Source organism: Notechis scutatus, chromosome 10, assembly GCF_049901735.1.
Source record: "Notechis scutatus isolate UNSWTSFEM ecotype Mainland chromosome 10, rNotScu1.2, whole genome shotgun sequence".
Lineage (NCBI taxonomy): Eukaryota > Metazoa > Chordata > Lepidosauria > Squamata > Elapidae > Notechis > Notechis scutatus.
In genome coordinates, this window is record NC_142018.1 from 10,746,256 (window position 1) to 10,757,907 (window position 11,652).

The following is an 11,652-nucleotide window of genomic DNA, read 5'->3' on the forward strand; positions in this document are numbered from 1 at the left end:
TTGGGCAGATGTTCCACAAGCGCCTTTGGGGTCTTCTTGGATTTGAGCCTTCCGGTTGATAAATGAGGACAGTCAGCATCAGAGGTGGTATTCGGCAGGTTCTGATCAGTTCTGGAGAACCGGTAGCGGAAATTTTGAGCAATTTGGAGAACCGGCAAATACCGCCTCTGACTGGCCCCGCCCCCATCTATTCTCTGCCTCCTGAGTCCCAGCTGATTGGCTGGGTCTTCTTTGGTTGCCCTGCACAGGAGAATGGAGCTGGAAAGCAGGTTAGCGGGGTGGGGAGAAAATGGAGAATTTACAGTACCCTTCCCCCAAGAAAGGGGAGGGAATGGGGATTTTGTAGTATCCTTCCGCTGCCACGCCCACCAAGCCACACCCACAGAACTGGTAGTAAAAAAAAAATTTGAATCCCACCACCGGTCAGCATAGCTTGGTAGGAGTGAGTTGTTCACAATATTTCTCTTTATACTCACTAGTGCCTCTTGCCTTTGTAATAATTTTTCTGTGGTCTCTCACTAGTGCACTTTGCTTTTGTAAGGCTGGTAGTGCTATGTGGCTCAGAATAGCAAGACAACAAGTCATAGTAGTTTTAATACATCTGCTTATAATCCCCAGGGATAATAACTTACTGGCATCTAACTTACTCGTATGGCAGCTGTTAAGCCGTACAGCAGGAGTCTTCAATCTTGACAGCTTTAAGACTTGTGGACTTCAACTCCCAGAATTCCTCCTCCAGTCATGTTAGCTCAGGAATTCTGGGAGTTGGAAGTCCACAAATCTTAAACTTGCCAAGTTTGAAGACCCTTGCTGAACAGGGACACAGCATTCTGCTGTGGAGTAGATCAGCCTTAGTTCTGATGACTTGAGGTTGGCAGCTGAAGCTCCCCATTTAGTTCTACATAATTTCTGGAGAATTTTGTTCCTAGGATTGATCGATATTTTTTCCACCTGAAATGTTCTCTTTTTCGGACAGGCCAAGGAAGGAGATCTGGCCATGATCAACAACTTGCTCCACAAACCTAACTTGACGTCCAAGAAATTCAAGGAATGGAAAATAAAGAACTATGAGTTTTTCCTGGACATTTGTGAGTACAGCGGTGCTTTGAAAGCCAAGAACGGAGCTTCTGAACTCACCATTACGGCCTCTCTGCTCTCACACACACATTCCTTCATCGAAACCCACGTCTGACCATGTGAGGGCAGAGAGCAACTGGGGGGGGGGGAGAAACGATCCCTTTTGTGACAAAACACTGTAACCCATGTCAATAATGTATCCAGCTATATTGTAAATAGATTGGATAAGAATTTAGTACCATCGGATGCCTACTGCATTGCATGATGAGACAGATTTCTTTATTTTTACTCCCCCTTTTCCAGAATTATTTAGGGTTGTTTTCTAAATCTGATTTGGTAAAGAAGCAGCGTAGAAGGATCAACGGGCATAAAATGACACAAAACTGCAGCATATTTATAACACCAGTATACTTACCCTTATTTTAAAAAAAAAACAAGCAAACGTTGGAGTGCAGTCCACAGGATTCCTCTTTCTTTTATATATGTAGATATACTGCACCTACTCATATCTATGTATATAAAAAGGAATGTGAAAGCTGAGGTTTTATTTTTTAAATATTTCCAGATGTCCATTCTCATAAATTCCCCTCCCCTTTTTTTTTTCTTAAGAGTGGAAATTTTAAATATGAAAAAGAGAAAAAAAAAGAATAAAAAAGAACAGAAAGGATCCATCACTCCTAGGGAAAGATGGTTTAATCCAGGGGTCGGCAACCCAGGACTCTAGAGCTGCATGTGGCTCTTTCATCCCGCTGCTGAGGCTCCATTGCTCAAAATATGCATCACAACCGCAAGTGTGCGACACCCACCGACATGCAATTTATTTAGTTTTTCAATTCCCAGTAGTCCAACCACGGATAAATCCAAGGGAAAAAAAAGTTTCAGAAGAAAACAACGTTTAATGGTACATGGGCAGATTCATTTGCTTTCACTGCTGACGAGACTGGCTTAATATGTGGTGAGAAATGGGCAAACAACAAAAAGTTGCATGTTGCAAGACATTTCCAGAATAAACATGTGGCCTTTGCCGAAAAATATCTGGATGGAGATGAGAGGGGGAAAAAAGCCAAAATGGAATGGAACATTTCGAGTTTTGTGGCTCCCGGTGTTTTCTTTTCTGTGGGAAATAGGTCCAAATGCCTCTTGAAGTATTTAAGGTTGCCGACCCCTAGTTTAACCATTCAGCATTTCCAAGAAATGACCCCCGGTTGTGAAATATAAAGAGAGCTTGGCGAAGTCTAGAAATGGAAAAGTTAAAATCCCCCACACACACACACCCCTTTTTTGGCGTGCCTTAAAGTATACAGCATTTATCCAGGAAAACCACTTGCTTTCCATTTGGCCTGTCCAGGCACATCTGGTACATGCTGTTGAAACGCTGTGCTATTTTTACAAAACCGTGCCTGCTTTTCAGAAGATTGACCCAAGACGCGTTGAGGGTGTGCGCGCTTAAACACCCGTACATTAATGTGACAGAGAAGAAATTAAGGTAGAAAAAAAAACTGTTTGGGAGCAGGATTGTGCAAAATGCAGCTTCTGTTCACCTCCTTGGCCGTCACAAGTCGGGGCCGAGAACATAATAATCCATAATTTCTGGAAATCAGGAGCTATTCCGGGTGTCAGCAATCGTCCACTGTGAATTGAAGGCCAGAAACCTACCAACGGCAAAATTCTGATCTTGTCTTTTTGCAGCCTCAAGACAGAATAACAACAACAACAAAAGAGGCCAGACTGAACACCAATGGCTTTCTATATTTACACTGTGCTATTGAATAAAGATCCTCAGATTCATGATTTGAGAACCTTTGCAATAAAAGAAACCTACATCCTGTTGAGGCATTATCACCGAACAGGGAATTCAATGCCAGTAAGAGACATGAGTTCTTCTGATCACTCCTGATCCTTCTGAACCTGTCTCATTGAGCAGGAACTCATTTTCCATCTCATGTTCATTCAAAAACTAGTGGAAGTCTCTATCTGTTCAGGAACACTAACACTAATAATAATAATAATGAGCAAATCTCTTTCCTGCAAATTTTGCTGGATTGCAGTTCACATTGTTCTTCAAAACTGGAGCTCCCCAAGAATCCATTTTAACAGTTTCTACTCCACTTTTGAGGAAGTAGGAATAGAAAACTCTTGCATACCTCACTGCCCAACATGGAGAAGGGGTGAGCGTTCAAAGCAGAGCTTGACCGTGAGCAAAAGGATATTAGGTGCAACATTACCATTTTTAATTTCGGCATGATCCTGAGAACTAAAACTTAATTGGAAATATTCTGGACTACAGAGCAACATTTCTCAACTTTAGTGGCTTTAAGATGTATGGACTTCAGCTTCCAAAGTTACTCCAGTCCACTCATTTTACAGCCAACACAGTTGAAAAACATTGCCATAGAGGTTACATAGCCACTGATAGAAACAGATTGGGGTCTATAGAATCAACCTACATTTGAAGCCTACTAGAATGGGAATATATCTGCTGAATATATCTGCATTGGTGACAGGAAGGGCATCCGGCCAGTAAACACCCAGCTCCACCCCGCAAGGGATTATGGGGTCATTAAAAGAAAATGATGAAGCCTACTAGAATGCAGGTAATCCTCAACTTACAACTATTCATTTAACAATTGTTCAAAGTTGTGATGGAAGTGAAAAAAGTGACTTATGACCAGTCCTTGCCCTGATGACTGTTGCAGTGTGCCCCATGGTCATGTGATCAAAATTTGGGCACAGCAAGATGGTCATTTGTGACTTTCCCAGGAAGTTTCCAACAAGTTAAGTCAAGGGTGGAAGGTGTTGCATAACAACTGAATCACTTACCAAGGGATGTTCCAGCCCCAATTGTGGTCATAAGTCAAGGACTACCTGCATCTATTTTAGAGTATTGGAATGCTACCATAGACTCATTGGAACATTATGGAAAACTTCCAGAAGTCTATCCACAATTTAGATAAGTCTTGTCCAATCATAAACAGAAGTTGAACAAGGAAGTTGGTACTTCAGACAGAAGACCTGAACTCCTACTCCAGATCAATAAAATGAATCTAGTAATTGGCTGTTTATTGTCCCTTTTTCATTCCCTTTCCTTTCCCCCAGATGGGCTTCTTAAAATGGAGCCCATTTAGCTTGGCTTATTGTAAGGCCTAGCCTAGCCTATGGATTTTTAGACAACACAGAAGGATGAATTAAGAAGAGAAACATTAATTTAAGACGTTCCTTGGTGTATACTGGTTTACACTGGGTCCTTTGCGAGCCCATTAGTTATATGCTGCAAGGACATGACCTCCACTTACTTAGGAGAAACTTACATCAAATTCTAACCAGAAGAGCATTTGGAAGTACAATGTTCTGTTGTGAATTTGTTTGCTTTAATCCTTTTGCATCCTTCGGCAAAGCGGGTAAACTGAGTTTCGATTGCATCATCCCATCCACCATATTGCCTTTTTTTTTATCATACCTTGAGACATTCCTGGCACATGAAAAAAAACAAAAACTAATATCTTGACTACAGAGTTGGAAGTCCAAATGTTGAAAGCATGTCTAGGACCAAACAGATGGTGTTGGCCACCATCTGATCATCTTCTAGCCATAGAATACTTAGGTCAGACAACATGCTTAACTAAGTTAAGTTAAAACCTTGGCAGGTATGTTTGCACTGAAAGATAAGCCTGGTTGTTTTTAAACTTGGTTTGCATTTTCAGTTGGAATTTTGATGTCTGTTTTGTGGCTTAGTCTGTGTTGAAAACCCAGATTAGTTTTTCATTTAATAGATCAATACATCCAGTTTTGGTCACCACACTATAAAAAAAAGATGTTGAGACTCTAGAAAAAGTGCAGAGAAGAGCAACCAGGATGATGAGGGGACTGGAGGCTAAAATGTACGATGAATGGTTGCAGGAACTGGGCCTGGCTAGTCTAATGAAGAGAAGGACTAGGGGTGACATGATAGCAGTCTTCCAATATTTGAGGGGGTTCCACAAAGAAGAGGGAGTCAACCTATTCTTCAAAAGCAAAGTCAGGACAAGATGACATGGATGGAAACTAATCAAAGAGAGACCCAGCCGAGAACTAAGAAGAAATTTCCTTACAATGTGAACAATTAAACAGTGGAACGACTTGCCTTCAGAAGTTGTGACTGCTCCAACACTGGAGGTTTTTAAGAGACTGGACAACCATTTGTCTGGAATGATATAGCATTTCCTGCCTAAGCGGGGGTTGGACTAGAAGACCTCCAAGGTCCCTTCCAACTCTGTTAGTCTGTTAAAGAGTTAATTTACTAACCAAGTTAAGCATAGTATGTGTACATAATCACTGAGTAGCGACACTAATGCCTCCAGAGACAAAATAACAGCTGTAACCATGGTGTGGTAAGGCCAAATACCAGCACCTCAGATAAAGACTTCCACAATTTAAAGAGGAAAAACATTAAAGTATGTGAAATTTTAAAAGCAACATATTTATAATGCCAGGATGAAGTTTAGAGCCTGATTGGACAAAACAATCTTTGTTCTCTAAAGCATTGTTTACTTAGTTGTAAACAAGCATTGTGCCCTTGTTCTTTCCTTCCCTGAGCACTTCAACCATGGTTTATTAAACCAAAATAAACTGGTTTACTTTGCACAACTAGCTTTATTCAGTCGGATATATATCTCATTAGGTCATGGCAACTACTTTGACGGAGACAGATAGAAGCTTCTGTTGTCATCTAACATCTGTCAAACAGAATATGATTGCAGTTTGATATTCTGGTTTTGGTATTATAGTAATCTGTAATTCTAAGATTATGATAAAAAGTATAGAAGATGATGTCATAAGCCACAAAGCTAGAGACAGAAGGACAAAGATGGGGTTTATATGCCCCAATTTCAGTTTTAATATGTCTGAATCAGACCTTTGACAATTACTTTCCCAAAGAACTTTTTTTTCTTCTTCTGTAAACTACTTTCTTTTCTCAGAAAAGGAAAGCACCTGCATTTTTCAAGGCAAATTTAAAGGCCACATTTGATACACTGGTGATAATAGATTCTGGTGCTTCCAAAGAAGACGCTGAGGTGACTTCATCCCAAACCGTGTGCTTCCCAAAACATGTTGCCAAAGGTTTATAAATCTGTTTTATTTTTGTTAGTCTCTCACAAGTCAGTCACCATATAAATCTATGCAGATCAGCCTTTTCTATAGAGTAGCTGTCCAAATTTGGCAACTCCTGAACCTGGCAGCTAGATTGATTCCGCTTCTCTGTGTCCTCACTAACTTGTTTTGTTGTGTGAGAGTCTATATTTAATAAGTTCACAATCAATCTTTTTTTTCTCTCTCTCTCTCCCTGAAAATGGAAATTTTATTGTTTATAGCAATGTTTCTCAATTTTAGCAGCTTTAAGATGTCTGGACTTCAACTCCCAGAATTCCCCAGCAAGCATGGTCAACAGTGGACTATAGGATCCTTCGACATGCATATTCATCTAAATTTATGCTGCTGTTAAGATAAATGAACAGTATTCCTTCGTATCTCTCTCTCTCTTTTTTCTCTCTCTCTCTCTCTCTCCCCCTCCCTCCTTCCCTCTCTTCCTCCCTCTTCCTCTCCTCTCCAAAACATTTGTCATGCATTCCTATACAGGAACTCTCATTCCCAGTTTTGTCAAAAAACATAATATTGCTGTTCTGTTAAGAAAACCATACAGCAGATCGAGCCTAAGGTTCTTTCATTTGGTTTCCACTGAAATCAATGTTTTCAATAACGGAGAAAAAATCTGGTTCAAGGTTAAATTGTAGACTTCTTCATGGTTTCTGAGCTTGTTTGCTTGCAGATGTTTCATTGCCCAACTAGGTAACATCATCAGTGTGAGTGTGTGGGTTTTGCAGGTTTTATTTGAGGGATTGAGGGGTTCTCCTTGGTGGTTCCTTGATTAGACTATTGTTTTCTGCATGTTCGTTTGTCTAGTGGTGATCCATGTTTAACTGAGTATAAACTACTGGAGGGATATTATATTTTGGTCACTTTCTTAAATTTTTTATTGTCTCCTTTGAACGATGTGTAATTATAGTTTATGTGTCTATGGATGAATGGTTTAAGCCCCAGAGATTTCAGTGGGAATCAAATGTAAGTAATTAAGATGAGCTACAGCCTGGTGCTATTTCATCTACACCGAGTAGCATCTTCTGGGCAAACATTTTAATCAAGAGCCACATTTTGCTAACAATATGGATATATCTGAAACAAATAAGATTGTAAGGATAGAGGCCAGAAGGATGAAGTTGTTTGATTGCTTTTTGTTTTCTCACTCGTCTTGTTTTCTTCTTGTTTGTTACTTAATTTTAATAAGTTTTATTATAAGATAAAAATACAAAATAAAACTAAAGTTAGAGAACTAAGAGAGGGAAGAAGGAGAACAACATAGCAACTTCCAACTTTTTTCAGTATAGTAAGATATTTTTAAAAAATACAATCTTAACCCTTTGTTTTATAGTACATAACATTTCAAACCATTTCTATAACAACAAATTCATTCTAATCATCAAAACCTAAAATCAAAGGGTTTTTTCTTCCCATTTTTTAGCAAAAAGTCCAGAAGTGGTTTTCTAAGTAGAAACAAAACTGACCTACAAGGTCGCTTCCAACTCTGTTAATCTGTTAAATTCTTTTTTGTTACTAAAATGATCCATTTTGCCATCTTCATTAATTTCATCACCTTCACTTTCCACTCTTCCATTGTGGAAATGGGTGTTTTTCCATCTTTGTGCATATAAGATTCTCGCCGCTGTTAACATATAGAATAACAACCTTCCAAATTTTCTTTCAAGTTCTTTGTCCATCAAACTTGATGATTAAAAGCACCTTCTTTGCAGTTGCAGTTCCAAACTACATTAAAACTCCTTTATACATTCATGATAGTTTCTCGGGCATTAAATACCAACGTTATACACCTTCTTTTTTTCTTTTTCAACACACCCTTTTCTTTCATCGTCTCCCTCGGGCAGGGAAGGAGGGACTACTAGAAACTTATCTGAATGCTTCTATGACCATGAGTTCTTTCTAAATCTTCTTAAACTCTTATTAAACTTCCATCCTTAATGTCTTCCAGTAGGATATACCCCTGAAGTGTCAGACAAAAGTGACAATTGCTTTTTTTTTAATAAATGAAAACCTGAAATAGGCCTTCACCTTGCATGAATCTGTTCAGGCCCAACGTTTGTGCAATCCTAGTGAGTGGCAGACAACTAAGATCAAATTTGGTTGTGTGTTTTATCCCATCAACTGGAAGCAAAGAAGCAATTCTCTGATTGGCACATTTTTATATATTCTGAGGCAAAGAAACCTGAAGCAGTTTAATTAGGTACACTTGCACTCAAATATAAATCATGCTACGTTGGATTTCAACAGTCAAAATCTTCTTCCAAAGAATCCTGAGAAATGTAGTTTTGTGAAAACATTGATTGTTCCATAGTTGGATTCACTCATCATATGAAATCATGAATCCACACTAAACATGGCTGGATTTGCACAATATATTAAGGCTGTTGCTTCCTTACACCTAACATCCTCGGGGATTTTTTTGTTTTTACTGTACCTCCACTGCATTCACCTTGTCCTCAGTCCAGGAGTAAGGACATAGATTTGAATAATCCTTAGCTGTACCAGCATTAAAGTAGCATTTAATATCCCAAACGGCTTCAAGGATAGGCTTAAGATGGATAGATATGTTAGGCTTTGAGAGAATGAGCTATCAACAACAGAGGCAGAAATGTTCATGCTAGGATAACTTTCTACACTATTAAGGATGAGTGGAGTAAAATTCAGGAGTGAAGAAAGTCCTAAGCCATGTTCCATGGTTGATAAGAGCAAATTGAGGGTTTCTTGCAACATGCTAAACCCAACTAAACCGATCAACTCAGTTGCTTAGAAGAAGAAATGAACCACTCCCAGGTTAGTCTGATTCTTTGGGAAGAAGCCATGACAATGAAACCAGTCTGTCCCAAAGATGCTACTTGAACACTGTTAGGAAGAGGAAGAGAAATTGAGAAGGTATCTCATTGTGCAGGTTTCCATAATGTCTAGGAAGAAATGGCTTGTACCTCTCAAGAGCCCAGCATCTCTCTGTTGTTCTGCCAATGAACGGAGCCCAACTTTTAAGTTCCATGTCTGCCCGAACAAAGATACCGCTGCTTTAAAAATCCCAAGGGACTCTTTAAAGCAGCAGCATCCTTTTTTCAGGCTTCATTGTCAAACGCGTGCACAGCCTTCCTATCTGCACTGATAAATAAGCATCCTTTCCACCTTTGACACTGAAGTTGTATTACAAGAATATTTGCTTCGTAACACCATTCCTTGCTGGTCCATAGGTAACCTCACCTGATTTATTAAATAGCAAATCAATACGATTTTTTTGTTTACAAATAGAGAGCTTTTTAAAGAATATAATGCTTAAATATATGAAACAAATGTATGACACCATTGTACTACGGCCCGCACTTTACTTGCATATGAGCTTTGAAATAGGCTGTTGTCTTATTTTTTTACTTTATTTTATTTTTTAGTTTGTTCAGGGGTTGAAGTAGCCACAAGCTGGTACTAAATGTCTGGTTCTCAAGCTGTAATTTAAAAAAAAACTGTCTCAGGAGACAAGACATTGGCATTTTAAAGAAAGTTGAAGGTTGTAAGAGAGAGAGAGAGAGATACATGCAGGGGTGGGATTCTACAGGTTTGCACCTATTCGCTAGAACCAGTTGTTAACATTCTAAGCAGTTCGGAGAACTGGTTGTTAGAAGAAATTACTGGCCTAATCCTGTAAAAAAGGCAGGAAGGAAACATTTTGGTGTTGCTTACAGAAACTGCCTCTCCATTAACTCTTCTTACATTCTTGGCAGGACTAGACTTCCTGTCTCAGGAACGGCTCTGGAGTTTTTTTTTTCTTCCTTTGCTGGTACTTTGCTTGTGTGGAGTGACCATTCAAAGTTACAATGGCACTGAAAAAGTGACGTATGACCATTTTTCACACTTACGACTGTTGCAGCATCCCCACAGCCATGAGAGGCCAGGTGAGGAGATGCGTGCCTCAATGTGAGTGATGTTGAGTTGGCCACGCCCAGCCAGTCACATGACCACCAAGTCATGCCCACCAACTAAGCCATGCCCACAGAACCAGTTGTTAAAAAAAATTGAATCCCACCCCTGGATACATGCTTTCACTGTGGTTTTTACACCCATTTGTCATCTTGAGACAGAGAGAAAAGTTGAGGCTGTAACTTTCAACATCAGTCTGGGCTTATAGACCACGAATTAATCTTACAATATCTTCAGTTATTATGGTGCAACCTGGCCATACAACATGTGGCTATGTTTTGATGGCCATATTTTGCTAGACCTCGAAACTGTGGTTAGGGACATCATTCTCTGCTTTAACTTTGATACCCAACTAGTCCAACCATGGCTTGAGTCATCCTTCTTAATGACATTACAAATCGCCGATTGGCTTTATTTAGAAGGCTGTCTCAAACCATTGCTTCTAAGCTTGGATGTCCCAGCAAACCATGGCTTAACTAAACGCAAAAAGTAAGGCTTGCAAGAGGCAAGAATAAGGGAAAGGAATTTGTATTTAACAGTAAATTGAAGAATAGGGTCTCCACCCTGCCCAATTGTTCAAAATGTTTTTAAATTGAACTGTGGTAATGGAAGAAGGGCGTTTTTGGTTAAAACGTGGGTTGTATTAAACGTAAGGTTGTCTTCCTTGGGTATACACAGTACATATGACATGTAACATTTTCCAAACCACAGAATGGAAACAAGGAAAAACAATGCATGTGTTTTTTTCCCCCACCACCTTCAAACCTCTCTAAAATAACAACTGATTTCCTGCCAGCCAAAGATCAAATAAATGTCTTTTGAGGCAGAAATCTTCAGTTAATGCTAATGTCTCTTGTTGGCTGCGCTAAGAGAGCTCCACAGTCTTTCTTTTGTAAATAATGAACATTCTTACAATTTCTGTAGCAATAGGAGGTTTTAAGCCAACCTTCCCTTGGACTGTTTTCAAACAACAATTTAACATTCTTGAGCGCCTTGTATTTTAAAAGATATATATATGGAGAACCAATGTTTTCTGAAGATGAGGTAGCACTGTTATTAATCCCACTGTAGGATACATTTGTTTTGTTTCTAAGTCTTTTGTCACTGATAAATATGTTATTCATAGAGAGAATGTTTTTTCCATTGGATATAGTTTTCCCATAAAGTGGAAGAATCGAAAGAAAGCTTTCAGGGATGGGACATCTGTAAGGGTGACCTTAACTCCATCCCTGTTTTCCTTAAAAAGTTTGGAAAGAGAATTCAAAAGGTGATAGCCAGTTATAAACCAGGGGAAAATCAACTCAGCTCTATTACACCTTTCCTTTTGTTGTTGTTGTGAAAACAACTGTTGTGTCCACAGCTCCACTGAAAATGGGGACAGTGTGAGCCATCATCTGTGTCTTTTAAAGTCCATCCCCATTGACCTCAATGGGATCTTGTTTCCATCGGTAAGCGTCTATGGGATTGCAGAATCAGACCATCAAAATTAAATTTCAACCTCTGGATAATTCAGATTGT

At 39.3% G+C, this 11,652-nt stretch overlaps 1 protein-coding gene across 4 annotated transcripts in view; it reads left to right on the forward strand.

Moving 5' to 3' along the window:
* The window catches only part of LOC113416601 (connector enhancer of kinase suppressor of ras 2-like), a 357,297-nt gene extending 346,828 nt beyond the window's left edge, over positions 1-10,469 (forward strand). For 3 of the 4 annotated variants that reach the window (XM_087972080.1, XM_087972083.1, XM_087972081.1), the window contains exon 24: positions 977-10,469. In XM_087972080.1, coding sequence (XP_087828206.1) covers positions 977-1,192 — 216 coding nt within the window. In that variant the 3' untranslated portion in view covers positions 1,193-10,469. The remainder of the gene's footprint in view (positions 1-976) is intronic. The other variant, XM_087972082.1, reaches the window with a different exon arrangement.
* The last annotated feature ends 1,183 nt before the right edge of the window (positions 10,470-11,652 follow it).